This window comes from Xenopus laevis, chromosome 6S (assembly GCF_017654675.1).
Source record: "Xenopus laevis strain J_2021 chromosome 6S, Xenopus_laevis_v10.1, whole genome shotgun sequence".
NCBI lineage: Eukaryota > Metazoa > Chordata > Amphibia > Anura > Pipidae > Xenopus > Xenopus laevis.
This window is the reverse complement of record NC_054382.1, coordinates 22,135,168-22,151,394: the sequence shown is the minus strand read 5'-3', so window position 1 is coordinate 22,151,394 and position 16,227 is coordinate 22,135,168. Positions and strand designations below refer to the sequence as shown.

Below are 16,227 nucleotides of genomic sequence, written 5' to 3'. Positions count from 1 at the left end.
TTTTGGCCTCAAGTGGAAACGCAGTGACAGGAATAAACAAAAAAGTGTCCTTAAATTTTAACAGAAGAACTAAAACTTTTGAGCTTCATTAATCATTTTTTAGTTAACCATGTCCAATATCCTAGAGGCTTAGCCATTGTAATGAGTGGAGTCAGCAGTTCTACAGCTCAGATGAACTTAGTGGTGCAAAACCTTTGTTCTTTAGGTATGTCCCCATATTTTAAGATGTCAACTTAAAATAGATGTTGCTGAAAGGGGTTTAAAAGTGGGTTTGTGAACACCAAGTAATAACATTCATAGAGGGAAAAAACTGTTTTTGGGAACATCAGGACAAAATTTTGATGTAAAATCCAGGAAAACATTACCTAAAATCAGGGACATGCACCGATTGAAATGCATTATAAATTGGTGGGGACCACAAATAAAAATGTAAAATGAGGGAAAACTTAAAAACAGAGGACTTAAAATTAAGGTTTCACTGTAGTTGTCCTTGTTAATGATGATGATAATGTCCTGGTGGAATTGTAGCAGTTTATTTATCACTGTATAATATCTTTGTGTTTGTTTCTTTAGGGCGGAGAACATTGTTATTACCAAGGCCAAATAAGAGGAAAACCCAGATCTTTTGTGGCTCTTTCAACCTGCCATGGACTTCAGTAAGTCTCATTCTCTTCTACTGTCAATTGTGACTTTTGTTTCAGAAAAGCTGCATGGAGAGGGCAGTCCAGAGGGTGGCAGTTCTGTCTGCGAATAGCCCCACTGGCACGTGAGGGTGGTCACCAGCCAAACCATTTAGCCCACATTGCTATGTATTATATAGCTGTCAGCACTGCAAAATATGTTGATGCTCTGGACCTGTTATCCAGAATGCTTGAGACCTGGGGTTTTCTGGATCACAGATCTTTCTGTAATTTGGATCTTTAAATAGAGTGGATTCAACCAGACTGTTCAATCACTAAGCCTCCGTCCAATGAAGCCAATATCAAATAGAACAAGAAAGTGATGAATTTCAGTCCAGCGCAGTGGGTTGCTGCAAAATCAGTGCTTTATTCAACACTGTTGACTAAAGCACTGATTTTGCAGCAACCCACTGCGTTGGACTGAAATTCATCACTTTCTTGACCTATTATAGTCTACCAGAAAATCATGTAAACATTAAATAAACGGAACAGGCTGATTTTGTTTCCAATAAGGATTCATTATATCTTAGTTGGGATCAAGTACAAGCTACTGTTTTATTATTACAGAGAAAAGGGAAATCATTTTAAAAATGTGAAATATTAGATTATAATGGAGTCTATGAAAAGGCCGTTCCGTAATTCGGAGCTTTCTGGATAACGGGTTTCCGGATAACGGATCCCATACCTGTACTTGTTAATACTGTATTACATACTGTAGCTGTAACTATTCTGATAATTCCTGCCCAACTTTTTTTTCTGATCAATAATTAGTTTTTTTTGGTTTTGCTAAAATTAATCCAGGTATGAAAAATAGTAATCATATTATCAAGGGAAAATATTATATCATCTCATATAACTGGTGGGATGTGTAGGATTCTTATTTTCTACCTACAGTTTAGAGGGCTGCTGCCATCTCCTGGTTATTCTGCAGTAAGAAATTGACCGTGTTTATAAAACTAATGTTGGCCTATGTGGGTCTATACACCTGTATGTTTTATTCTTCCATAGGTGGAGTAATAAAACTGGACATTGGCATTTAGGGGGAAGATATTTTCCCCCACATGGTGGTATAACTGTTGGGGAAAGGAACAGTGTGGGCACCCACTGAATTCTATAGAGATTCTTGGCACTGTTATTTCAGTTGCAATTATGACAATTAGGTTAACATTACAATAAAAATGACATTAAAACATTAGCTTTGGTATTGTTTTGCTTACAGATCTGGCCACTAATTAGGATATTGTATTGACGTCTACTTTATAAATTCTCTCAGGCTTTTTAAGGCAGGCACCAGAAAGGCAAAACCTAGTTATTGGTCAGGCAGGCAGGGGTTAGTATTTGGTGCTGCTTATGAAACAGCTAGAGGAATGGTATCCGTTATCCAGAAAGCTCTGTTTGGAAGGCCACCTTCCGTTGACTTTTAAATAAATCAAATTTTTAAAAATGATCTCCCTTTTGTTTGGAATAATTAAACTGTACCTTGTGCTTGATCCCATCTAAGATATAATTGAGCCTTGTTGGATGAAAAACAGTTTAATTGGGTTTATTTAAAGTTTTAGCAGACTAAAAGTTTGTAAAGATCCCTTATCCAGAAAACACCAGGGGGTATATTTATCAAAGAGTGAAGTTAGAGATCACCACAGTCCGCTAGAGTGAAATATCGCCTCTCTCCATTCATTTCTATGAAATTTTTAAAGGCGTATTTATCAAAGGGTGAACTTTGACTTTCATAAAATACGCCTTTGATAAATACGCCTTTAAAAATACGCCTTTAAAAATACCATAGAAATGAATGGAGAGAGGCGGTAATTCACTCTAGCGGACTGTGGTGGTATTTAACTTCACTCTTTGATAAATATACCCCCAGGTCCCAAGCATTCTGGATAACAGGTCCCATACCTGTACCACCCCCTAACCCAACACAGGTAGCAAAGTTCAGGTGATATTTGGCTGATGTGACCACTCTAATGGTGGGTCAGATTGGGCTGATAAATTCATTAGGACTGTAGACCAATGATGGGATCATACAGGGGCCTGTGCATTGTGGTCAGGAGAAAGGAATATATGCCCAGCCTGATGCAGCCCTTGCTTAGCTGGATTTTCTTTCTTTTCTGAGCAGTATGTGACCCAACTCAATAGGGAAGACTATCATTTGGCCAACTCCACTGCCAGATTAGGTTGCAAGTATGCAGTGGCAGCATAGTGAATTTATTTTAAAGGAACAGTTCGGTGTAAACATAAAAATTGGGTAAATAGATAGACTGGGCAAAATAAAAAATGTTTCTAATATAGTTAGTTAGGCAAAAATATAATGTATAAAGGCTGGAGTGACTGGATGTCTAACATAATAGCCAGAACACTACTTCCTGTTTTTTAGTGACTAAGGGGGGCCACATGGGACATAACTATTCAGTGAGTTTGCAATTGATCCTCAGCATGCAGCTCAGATTCAAAAGAAAATCGTTATGACCCATGTGCTCTCCTAACGTCACTGATTGGTTACTGCCTGGTAACCAATCAGTGGAAACCAAGAGAGCTGCAAAGCAGGAAGTAGTGTTCTGGCTATTATTTTACACATCCAGACACTCCAGCCTTTATACATTACATTTTTGGCTAACTAACTATATTGAAAACATTTTTTATTTTGCACAGCTTATCTATTTACCCAGTTTTTATTTTTATACTGAACAATTCCTTGAATGCGTTTTTTGTTAACAATATAGGCACTTGAGGGCTGACCCCTAAAACTGCCGCCCTAAGCACAGGAAAATACAGTCCTGCATATCGCCAGCCAATTCTTAGAACGTCAAACTTTAGTTTTCATGACATGTCCCACACAGTGTCATAAGCAGAATGTAACTTCATTCACTTGTAGGGTTATCATATCTAAGTCAGTAAATGAATAAAAGTGCAAGCATCCCTTTAGAAGTACATTAACCCAATTGTAACGATTTTTACTTCATTTGTTCATAGTGGCCATTTCTGCAGTCTTGATTTTTCCTTCAATCTGGCCTTTATATAAATTTAAATGTTTTTATTTTTACAGTGGGATATTCTGTGACGGAAACCATACGTATCTTATTGAACCAGGAGAGAAGTACAACCCAAATGTAAGTGAGGGGGTCGGTTTAATTGATTATGCACCAGCCCAATGGGTCTCTACCACGCAGAAGCAAGTCTATAGCAAGAAGAGCCAAACTGCCATATCCAGCTATTGCTGAACTGTAATATACTGTGGCCTGTTAGTGGCTGGATTTAGATGCTAGAATCTACAGCAAAGGCTGCAAAGCCACCGGTTGGCTAGTAGTGTTCTGTCGCTGGATTATATGTGTTGGCTAACATGAATACTTTTAAAATTTATGTCAATTTTATCGACATGGCTAATCGGGGTGACATGGAGCAGCATGTGCTGTGGGAAGGATAAAGTTACTAGATCATATATGATTCAGGATTTGAATTCAGTTCGACCAGGCCTAATCCTGCTGAAAAAAGTGCAGATTCGACCGAATTCAGGATTCAGTGCATCCTTAATGTTAAAAAGGACATTCCTCTTTAGACAAATTGGCCTCTGTAGAAAGAATTTACAATTTTGAATATATTCCCAATATACACCCATTAGTATAAAATTTAAGCGTAAACAAATATTAACCTCAGAGTTTTCCACACCACTAATCCTGTTGGGAGAGGGACACCTGCTCATAGAGGGGGTCGCTGACCCCTATAACCAGTTTGCTGGTGCCACTTCAGTGCAAAAATTTTTTTCTGAAACAAGTGTATGTGTGCCAGTCGACAAGACATAGGTTAACCTATGATTAAGGGATAACTCCCGAAACGCGTTAGGTGTATTCCAGCAGGATTTCCAATAAACCCTCTTTTTTCAGAAGTGCCGTCTGCCGTCGAATGTCTTGTCGTATACACAGTGGGGTCACTGTCTGACTGTGCACCTGATTAGAGGGGAGAGCGGTGAGCTAGTGCGGCCCTTCCCCTTTGTTTGCCTATGTGTGCCAGTCAGCATGATGCCAGCTCTATGCTTTTCCTGCTGTATAATGATCCAATGCTTTTTATAGTATGCTCAGAAATTCTATATTTACTAGTATACACCAAGCACCAGTGACCCTGTAGCTTCCGTTTGTACTGTATTTATTCTGTAATTATATTATTGTAAAGAGCACATGGCGACTTATACATATGAAAGCACACAGTTGTGACACTTCACTCCGAACTCCACCTTTCCCTTCACTTTTATAGGACCCACACTGAAAATAGAAGTTAACGTTTCCTTAGAAAAGTAAGCATAAGAGTGCTATATGTCATTGAAATGGAGTTACATGCCTAGCTGGCCTTATATATTTTAAATGTAGGATTATTTTTGGCATTATTGAAGGAACAGTTCAGTGTAAAAATAAAAACTAGGTAAATTAATAGGCTGGGCAAAATAAAAAATGTTTCTAATATAGTTAGACAAAAATATAACGTATAAAGGCTGGAGTGACTGGATGTGTAACATAATAGCCACTACTACATGCTTTTCAGCTCTCTAACGCTGAGTTAGTCAGTGACTTTAAAGGACAAGGAAAGTCTAAAATAGAATAAGGCTAGAAATGGTGTATTTTGTATACTAAATATAAACATGAACTTACTGCACCACAAGCCTAATCAAACAAATGATTTATGCTTTCAAAGTTGGCCACAGGGGGTCACCATCTTGTAACTTGTTAAACATTTTTGCAAGACTGACAAAGTGCACATGCTCAGTGTGGTCTGGGCTGCTTAGGGATCGTCATAAACAAAGCTGCTTGAATTCTGCATGGCTGGGAAGTAAGGCGGGGGCTCCCCCTGCTGTTCATAAGTATTGTTTCCCTGCTCAGCAGTTAGGGACCATCTGACAATTTCTAACCACAGCAGTAAATGAAGGGAGAATTTCACTGCATACAGTCAGGTTTCTTATAAAAACGATACACATTTTTTAATTAAAGTATACTGGAGATAGGTTTCTTTTTCATTAAAGAAAGTAAAAATGGGATTGTATTTTTTTGCCTTTCCTTGTCCTTTAAGGGGGGCTACATGGGACATAATTGTTCAGTGAATTTGCAATTGATCCTCAACAGTTATGACCAATGTGCCCCCCCCTTAAGTCAGTGATTGGTTACTGCCTGGTAACCAATCGGTGGAAACCAAGAGAGCTGCAAAGCAGGAAGTAGTGTTCTGGCTATTATTCAAATCAATTCAGTAAGGTGCCACACTCACACAGGATCGCCTTTTGCAGCGTCGGGTGCACAGCTGTATTCCTCTCTGCCCGAGGAGAAATTCCAACGAAAAACAATAATTCCAGCAGCACTCCGATGTGTGAATCAAAGGTTATTTATTTATGCCATTAGCAGAGCGACGTTTCGGGCTATTCCAGCCCTTTATCAAGCTATGGCTAAGAAGCTAAGTTCTGGCTATTATGTTACACACATACAGTTGCTCCAGCCTTTATACATTACATTTTTGGCTAACTAAATATATTAGAAAAGTTTTTTTATTTTGCACAGCCTATCTATTTACCCAGTTTTTATTTTTACACTGAACAATTCCTTTAATAGTAACCACTTAGTGACACTTAATAAGGTAAAGCATGAGATCTAGTATGTACAGTATTAAGCTTTTTATTGAGCATGTGCCAGTAACAGTAATAATTACATACTGAGCCCATCAATTCCACAGACATGGATTCACACTGTTGCAATAAGCGCACAAATATACATCAATACCAAAAGCAGCGAGAGTCAGTCATGTGCAGCAGAGAGAGCTATACATCATACATACAGTTCTTCTGCAGTGTTTTGGGAAAGAAGTATCTTGTTTTATCATGTACCCCAAACCTCATGTCTTGTTTGTGTTGGACTTTGACACTCTTCTCTACAGAAGCCAGCAGTGGTGTAGAGGGGGAGGCAAACAACAATATAGTTATGGGACCTGTTATCCAGAATGCTTGGGACCTGGGGTTTTCCAGATAATGGATCTAGTCTATTAGAGAGTCATATAAACATTAAATAAACCCAGTAGGCTGATTTTGCTTCCAATAAGGATTAATTATATCTTAGTTTGGAACAAGTACAAGGTACAGGTATGAGACCTGTTATCCAGAATGCTCAGGACCTGGGGCTTTCCGGATAATGGATCTTTCTGTAATTTGGATATTCATACCGAAGAAAATCACGTAAAGATTAAATAAACCCAACCCAGGCTGGTTCTGCTTCCGAAAAGGATTAATTATATCAGTACAAGGCACCGTTTTATTATTACAGAGAAAAAAGAAATCATTTTTAAAAATCTGGATCATTTGATTATAATGGAGTCTATGGGAGACAGTCTTTCCTTAATTTGGAGCTTTTTGGATAACGTGTTTCAGGATAACGGATCCCATAACAGTACTATTTTATTATTACAGAGAAAAAGAAAATCATTTTTTACAAATTTGGATTATTTGATTATAATGGAGTCTATGGGAGATGACCATTCTGTAATTCTGAGCTTTCTGGATAATGGGTTTCCGGATAACGGATCCCATACCTTTACAATGGAAATCCTGTTTATTTAATGCTCCGGACCCCTAAGTCCACCATGGTGACTGCATCCAGAGAAGAAACAGACCAAAAACAGTGTAAATACAGTCACATGAGAAAGACTTAGGATATGCTCTGAAAGTGGTACGGACACATAATGACACCAAAACAGCAAAAAAAAAAAAAAAAAAAAAAAAATAATTATATATATATATATATATATATATATATATATATATATATATATATATATATATATATATATATATATATATATATATATATATATATATATTTACAAAAAACAAAATTGCAGTCTCTAGTGATTAGGCTTAGGGGACAAAACATATCTTTATCTTCCAATAAGTAATACAGTGTACCCATAACTAATTATCAATGCTCTATTGATATCTATGAAAAATCCCTGGTCAAAGCAAGGCACATGGCAGCTCCTACTGATATGTAAATAAAGAGTACACAAAGAAGGAATGTTCTGTAGACTAAAAATATTGATTTAAAAAAAAGATAAAAAAAAAAAAGGTAACCTGCAAAATGTGTATTCTAAGTGAAACACACTTTCATGGGGAAGAATACCTGATTTACCAGTAGTGATAGGCAAATAAATTTGCCAGGCGCTACTTCAAGGCGAATTTCTGTGTTTCACCGCCGGCGAATTAATTCAAAGAACTCCCGCAAAAGTTCGCTGGTGTCAAATAAAGTTGTCACGTGTCAGAAAAGTCGCTCGCCTCAAAACCGTTGCGCATCAACACTATTCGGACACCCATTGACTTTAATGCCGGCGTCAATATTGACGCGAGTGTCAAAATTCGAGTTTCACTAATTTTCCGGCGAATTGAAATGCGAGAAATTTGCCCATCACTACCAAACAGCATTATAGAATTTACTGCAGTGCTGTTAAGTATTTACAGTTGTTATATTCTATATAAAATATGAACACACCACAGTATCGTATAGTATAAAATCTTACAGCCTATACAGGATCAGGTTAGTGTGATGCATATTTGGGGGAGTGACCCTAGAACTCTTCTATAATAGTATTACAGTCACAAACAATCAGATTTTTCTCCAAAAAATAGTTTCCCTTTAATGCATGTTATAAGCACACAATTTCATGGCAGACAATGTCTACAGTGCATTACACAATTCAGTTAGCAGCAGTTTTGCTCAATATACCGTACTGGAACAAAATATACAACCCAAATATAAAAGGAGACATTTCATAGGAATGCACTTGATTTGAGATATCCGTACTAAACAAAATGCCAGCGATTTACTCTTACTTATGTAAACAAATGTCATATCATAAACTACACAACAGCTGCTATTAGATGTTAATCCTACATCAGTTATGAACTACAATTCCCATCATCCTCTCTCCTTTAACATTTCATATTTGTAGCTGAAGCAAAATTGAAGGCAAATACAAAAAGAAATCGGCTTTTGAAACCTCAGGGAAGGAACACATTCTTGTTAATAAATATACATACTGTCGCTCTTTACAAACTTACACTACAAAAAGTAACGTGGTGCTTTAGGATAGTGTTACAATTTCTACAAATACAGGTAAATTATTATTTTGCCCCAGAAGCCTCTTTCTTTCTCCTGACAATTTCCTTGACTACTCGAAACAAAATCTATTTTTTTCAACTTGGATGAATGTAATGGACTCAAATCGACTTTGATTCAAATTTTAAAAACTCGATTCAGAGAAAAAACTCGAATGTCAGGAAGGCTGCAGACAACTTAAAATTGATCCCTGGACCTCTCCCATTGTCTAAAGCTCCCCATAGACGCGACGATTCTTCTTGCCGAACGACCAATTTTAGGGAAGTCCGACAATCCTTCGAAATTAACGTGCGGTTAGTGGGATTCGAATGATCTTACGATTTTTCAGCCGACATCTGTCAGGAAATTGATCGGCCAGGTCAAAAAATCTTTGTCGGTCCCAGTGCAATCTATCTATGTTTGCAGGGCCAAGCAGGCAGCTCCCCTTTGTTTTCCTGGCAAATTGGTCTTTTTAGTTGATGGTAAATTTGTACGATCGTTCCGAGAAAATCGTGGTCTCACGATGAGGATCGGATCTTTTAAAAATCTCAACATCTATGGCCAGCTTTAAACAACAATTCGGCAGATTTTAGGTGGCGAATAGTCGAATTTGAGTTCTTAAAGGGCCAGAGTATGAAAAATCTGAAAATTGTTTTTTTTTTACATTTGAATAACTCCCTGGTCGAATGACAGTTTTGACCATAAAAGAAAAACTCTTAAAATTTGAATTTTCAATTCGACCCTTGATAAAAGTGCCCCCTAGTGTAATGCAAGTACTACCTTAGCAGGTTGCACATAAGAAAATAGAAGTGGAGGCCAAATGAAGGAAAGTACATTAAAATAGACAAAATATATATATATATATATATATATATATATATATATATATATATATATATATATATATATATATAAACATAAAATGAGATGTACTATGAATGTCCATAAGAACAAGCATGCCACGCATATGTTAGGCAGTGTGTGTAACAACAGGAATGTCTATCTCAATGGCGGACATGCGGGAGCGGGACTGGTAGGACGGGGGCACGTAGCTGTGCATACTAGGAACGTGAGAATACAGGGGCTGCCAGAATGGAGAGGGCAGAGATTTGCAGGCACAATACCACAGAAACAGTAGGAGAGCAGTGAAGAACATGCCCCCGGAACTGCCAATAGCCACAAAAACAGCAATATCGTAAGTGAAGTAGGGCCCATACTTGACATTTAGAACACCATTGTAAAACACAGACCAGATGGAGGGCATAATGCTCATGATGCCCGCTAGTATATATAACAGCCCTGCCACAAGATGGCACCCAGAACTGTTAACAAGACATTTGACCAGCTTTAGGTTTGGCACACTTGAGCTAAAGGTCGTGTTACAGATTCCAGTCAGGCACAGTATGAGTGCGGAGGCAGCAATCAGGATGCTGAAGGGCAGAGCGAATTGCAGAACACGTATGTCCAGCTGATCCACGCTTGCGTACCACTCCATATCATACATCATGCAATCCCTGCTCCACTCCAAGCGCGTGCATTTCACCCACAGCCCAATGCTGACAGTCAGGTTTTTCTCATTCCGGTTGTAAGTGTAGAGTTTCATTTGCCTCCACTGAGGCAGCAGAGTGGCAGCAAAGAGGCCGGAGATGGAGGCCGTCCCGCATACAAAGGCGAATAAGGTCACTGCATGCACTTCCTGACAGCCCATTATGGTCCCTGAAAACTGTGGCTGCCAAGAAAAAAAAAGGGACAATGTTAAAACGATGCCTTTTTCATATTTTCACAAATATACTTTAAATAACTTTAAAAGGATACTGACATTTTTTTCTTTCAAAATGCATCAGTTAATAGTGCTGCTCCAGCAGAATTCTTCATTGAAATCAGTTTCTCAAAAGAGCAAACAGATTTCTTTATATTTCATTTTGAAATCTGACATGGGGCATATTGTCAGTTTCCCAGCTGCCCCAAGTCATGTGACTTTGTGCTCTGATAAACTTCAGTCACTCTTTACTGCTGTACTGCAAGCTGGCATGATATCACCCCCTCCCTTCCCCCCAGCAGCCTAACAACGGGAAGGTAACCAGATAGCAGCTCCCTAATACAAGATAACAGCTCCCTGGTAAATCTAAGAAGAACACTCAATAGTAAAATCCAGGTCCCACTGCAACACATTCAGTTACATTGAGTAGGAGAAACAACAGCCTGCCAGAAAGCAGTTCCATTTAAAGTGCTGGCTCTTTATGAAAGCACATGACCAGACAAAATTACCCGAGATTGCCTACACACCAATATTACAACTAAAAAAAAAAATACACTTGCTGGCTCAGGAATTAAATTTTATATTGTAGAGTGGATTATCTGCAGTGTAAGTGTAATTTAGAAATAAAAACTACATCATAAAAATCATTAAAGAATCCCTTTCCACAATGTACAACATATTTCCCCTTATCCCTGAATGAAACATAGTATGAGCTGTAAGTGAAGGCCACGTGGGAGGAAAGAACACCAATATATCTGCTGCAGATTACACCCACGTATATATTATTCACTAAGCCAGCAAATGCCAACAACATTCAACTGTTTGTGATCTTTGTGGGCCTAACATCAATCATATTTTTCATGGAATGTCCTATGAATAAGGGATGCACCGAATCCACTATTTTGGATTCGGCCGACCCATCGCAAAAGATTCGGCCGAATCCGAATTTGCATATGCAAATTAGGGGTAGGAAGGGGAAAACATTTTTTACTTCTTTATTTTGTGACAAAAAGTCACACGATTTCCCATCCCTAAATTGCAAAGTTGCTAGGAATAGGACATTGTAAATATAATAAGTTAACTTAAAGGTGAACCACCTGTTTATAAAGAAAAATCAAAATGTAAAAGACATTGCTAATGTGTTATATGGGCTCAGGTCTCAGCAAGCAATTGAATCACCATTTTATTCATTATGGCCTCTTTCTGACTGCCAATTCAGTTGAGGAAGTGCCCCTGCAACAGACTGTTCTTGCTACTTTTCTATTACTCATCTTTCTATTCAGGCCTCTCCCATTCATATTCCAGCATCTTGTTCAAATCAATCCATGTTTGCTAGAGTAATTCGGGCCCTAGCAACCAGACTGCTGAAATTGCAATCTGGAGAGCTGCTGAATAAAAAGCTAAATAAAAACGACAAATATTAAAAAATTGAAACCAATTGCAAATTGTCTCAGAATATCCCTCTCTACATCATACTAAAAATGAATTCAAAGGTGAACAAACTTTAAAAACACAACAGTAATTAAAGCTTTGAAAAAAAAACTACACTTAAAGGAGAAGGAAATGCTGTATTTACTTGGGGTGCCAAAAATTAGGCACCCCAAGTGATTGTATCTACTTACCTGACACTCTGAGCCTGTGCTCCTGTCAGGAGAAAACTGCACCGGCCCAGGATTCTTCCAGTGAGCACCACGGAGCAATCGGCTTCTTCTTTCTTCTCGAGGGTGCACATGCGCAGCAAGCTGAACTTTAACGAAGAAGTCGGTTATTTCATTCTACTGCGCATGTGTCTTCCCTGGGAAATTTGAAGAAAGCCCATCGCTTCATGGTGCTCACTGGAAGAACCTCCTGATAGGAGCACCGGCCCAGGGTGTGATGTAAGTACATATAATAACTATCTTTTGGCAACCCCAAGTAAACAGGCCTTTCCTTCTCCTTAAAAATAAATAAAACACGTTTGTTTGTTTTTTTTAACACAGTAATTAGAGGGTAGGGAAGTTCATAATAATATCTCCTTAAATATTATTTACTTGCCTGGCAGTTTCTTCTCCTCCCAAATGCTGGGTGTGTACAGCGCTGGTTAACCTTCCCAAATCCAGCCTTATAATTAACCACTATACACCTAAGTGCCGAATATACAAGTCCCCACTGATACGGGAAGTGAAACTTGCAGGGCATTTACTCATGTGAAAGTAGTCTCGACAAATAGCCGACATTCACAGAAAGGGATTAATGGGCTCAACTTAAAATTAGACTGAATATGCAAAGCCCAGCAGCTCTTCTATTTAGTTTGCCTGCAAGTTATCCATCACTTATTCAAGTATGTGCTTGCTGGTCACTCTCCTATATATTAGGGAAGGTTTCTTATTCAGAACATGTTGATACTTGTTGTTTTACAAGTCTGAGTTACTCCCAGTAAGGTAGAATTTGCTTGTTTAAAAGGTTGGACTTCATGGGCATGTCTTTTTTTCTTCTACAGTACTTTGCAAATCATAAATATTTTGCCAAGTTTCTCCGCAAAAATGACCCCCATAGACTCTAATGGGTGAAAAAGTTTATTGCTCAATTTGTCATGCAGCAAAAAAGATTTTGTTGGCCATAGACAAATTTTTGGTTAAACTGGGTCAGATTTGCCCTTCACTAAATATGATGCATTTTCTGTTAAGGGCCTTATTTACCAAAATCCGAATTTATCTGAGTATTTAAATAAAAGAAGTCCGACCAAACTAGAATCCACTATTTGACCTTATTTGCATCGGATCAAGGATAAAATTAAGCGAAAATTAGAATCATATGAATTTTTTGGATTTTTGCCTGTAAAGCCAGAAATCTTCAGATTTTCAGGCTAAATCCAGCACAGACCACAGAAACTTCCAAATAGGATAGGGCCCTCTCCCATTGACTTATATACAACTTCTGCAGGTCTTAGTTTTTGTAGTTTGGAGTTTTTCCAACCAGCCACAAGCCCAGAAAATACTGATTTTCTATGGCAACTTATAGCAGCCCAAGTTCTGACGAACGGGCACACCCCCGAAACGTAACGTAGCAATAAACACGCAGGGCTTTGCCCGCATGCATTGAGCTCTGAGTGCCGGTTTTCTTCTTGATAACTTATAGCAGCCCCTCTGGCATTTGCCAGAACCCACAGATTGCCAGTCCAGGCATGCTGGGAAGAGACTTAGTGGTTTTTGGAGAAGAACCGCATCTCTGCATTTTGAGCCAAAGTCTGCTGAACTTCATGACAAGCCCATTTAAAGTGGCTACTGCCTGCGGTAGGGCTTATTTTTACCCTGTATGGCTCTAGCCTTAATATTGCTGGAAGCCATTAAAAAAAAAGTTTAATCCACCTAAAGTACCTTTGTCCCGTCCTGTTTTCCAGTTTTAACTCTTTAAACAATTTGGCAGTTCGCCTGGCGACTTTGGAAAACGAATCTCTCCGAGTACCATCACGCCGCGATTTATATTTTAGCTGGCAGGAGGCAGTTCGGGGAGATTAGTTGCCCCGAAGAAGAGATCAGTCGCCAGGTGACTAATTTCCCCGAATCTGCCTGTGTCTTTGCCCTTGACTGCCAATGACAACAAGTTAGATTAGATGTGTTAGTCAGTGGACAGTGGAGCTCATGGCCACTATTTGTTTATTCGAAGGGCAGATAAAAGTACAAGGGTGGGGAGCCTGCCACGTGTTGTTTTTTTTATACAAATCAATAGTCTCTAAATTACCCCAAACCTCTTTGTGTCCCAGAAGAGGAACCTTTAAAGGGACACTGAAACATGTTTTTTCCAAAAAGCATCAGTTAATAGTGCTGCTCCAGCAGAATTCTGCACTGAAATCCCATTTCTCAAAAGAGCAAACAGATTTTATTATATTCAATTTTGAAATCTGACATGGGGCTAGACATATTGTCAGTTTCCCAGGTGCCTCAGTCATGTGACTTGTGCCTGCACGGTGGAACTACTTTCTGGCAGGCTGTTATTTCTACTACTTTATGTAACTGAAGCAGTCACAGTGGGACTTGGCTTTTACTATTAAGTGCTGTTCTTAGATCTTCCGGGAAGCTATCTTGTGTTAAGCTCCCCATAGACGCGACGATTCTTCTTGCCGAACGACCGATTTTAGGGAAGTCCGACCAATCCTTCGAAATTATCGTGCGGTTAGTGGGATTCGAACGATCGTACATCTTACGATTTTTCGGCCGATATCTGATCGGCCAGGTCAAAAAAATCTTTGTCGGTCCCAGTGCAATCTATCTATGTTTGCAGGGCCAAGCAGGCAGCTCCCCTTTGTTTTCCTGGCAAATTGGTCTTTTTAGTTGATGGTCAATTCATACAATCTTCCGAGAAAATCGTGGTCTCACAAAGAGGATCGGATCTTTTAAAAATCTCAACATCTATGGCCAGCTTTAGGGAGCTCCTATCTGGTTACCTTCCCGTTGTTCTGTTGTTAGGCTGCTGGGGTGGTGGGAGGGAGGTGATATCACTCCATTGAAGTTTATCAGAGCACAAGTCACATGACTGGGGGCAGCTGGGAAATTGACAATATGTCTAGCACCATGTCAGATTGCAAAATTAAATATAAAAAAATCTGTTTGCTCTTTTGAGAAATGGATTTCAGTGCAGAATTCTGCTGGAGCAGCACTATTAACTGATTAATTTTGAAAAAAACATGTTTTCCCATGACAGTATCCCTTTAATAATGTTTAAAGAGCATATTAACATACAAGACAAAATATATAACAGTATCAAGTGACTTTTGGATTGTTTTATATAATAAAAATACTGAGCCAGAAAGAGTGTTGTATAGGAATGAGGACAGGGATATTAGCAGGATTAATAACAGTGCCCCAGTTACAGCAAATCGCAGGAGGCTTTGGAGGAAGCCCAGAGAATGTGACATTGTATAAATTACTTATTAACCAGTGAGTGGGGGCAGCAGTTGTTGTGCTGCAACTTCCAGCAGCCCTGGGGGTATTTAGCTGGTGCAATAAGGGCTGGAGAGTGGGCATGTCTTAACAATGTACTGAAATAGCCGTGTATAGAGCATATAGAAGTGCCAGGCAGCAAACGCTTAGCTGTAACAAAGTATGCGCCTCCAGAATGCGACTGAACGTGTAGCTGCCTGGCGTGGGCTCGACGCGCTTTCCGCGGGCCGCACTAAAGGCGAAAGCGCAAATGCACGCAGCTTAATCGCTAGGGATTTGTTTACGCTAAGGACACAGGTAAGCAAAGATAAAAATGCAAGAAAAGAATAAACAACCTACCAGCAAGCAAGGAACAATCACTCGGACTCCCACACAGCGCTCTGATCATGCGCGGCTTTGCCAAAGCAAAGCATGCCGGGGATTGTAGTTTCACCCGCCTTTTCTCATGCAGCTAATATTGTTCCGGAAACCACGTCTCCCACAATGCATCGTACTCCAGCACTTGTTTAGGGAAATCGAGTTTATGTTCTAATTATCTATTGTGTGTGTGAGGCTAGGCCGTTCTCTGGGAATGATCCGACTGGAATCATTCGATTTCTTTTGATGATCATGTAGAACTGCAACAGTGAGCGCCACGCTGCCTATCTGGACTTTTTACAATCTATTGCTATTGGAACAATTGTTAATATTATATATATTTTCAGTGAATTACAAATGTAAAGTAGTGGTATTCCTCCAGGTACTCTAATTTCCTT

General features: G+C 39.1%; 2 protein-coding genes across 5 annotated transcripts in view; one reads left to right on the top strand and one right to left on the bottom strand.

Moving 5' to 3' along the window:
* LOC108719879 (disintegrin and metalloproteinase domain-containing protein 22-like) overlaps positions 1 to 16,227 on the top strand; it is a 134,360-nt gene that overhangs the window by 75,819 nt on the left and 42,314 nt on the right. For 3 of the 4 annotated variants that reach the window (XM_018269138.2, XM_018269139.2, XM_041567444.1), the window contains exons 5-6: positions 574 to 656; positions 3,727 to 3,790. In XM_018269138.2, coding sequence (XP_018124627.1) covers positions 574 to 656; positions 3,727 to 3,790 — 147 coding nt within the window. Of the gene's footprint in view, positions 1 to 573; positions 657 to 3,726; positions 3,791 to 15,493; positions 15,770 to 16,227 lie in introns of those variants that run through there. The other variant, XM_041567445.1, reaches the window with a different exon arrangement.
* On the bottom strand, positions 9,447 to 15,945 carry cldn12.S (claudin 12 S homeolog; the record flags this gene model as incomplete). Its single annotated transcript, NM_001095510.1, is given in 3 exon segments — positions 9,447 to 9,653; positions 9,708 to 10,523; positions 15,812 to 15,945. A coding segment is annotated over 1 exon segment (738 nt). The 3' UTR covers positions 9,447 to 9,653; positions 9,708 to 9,764.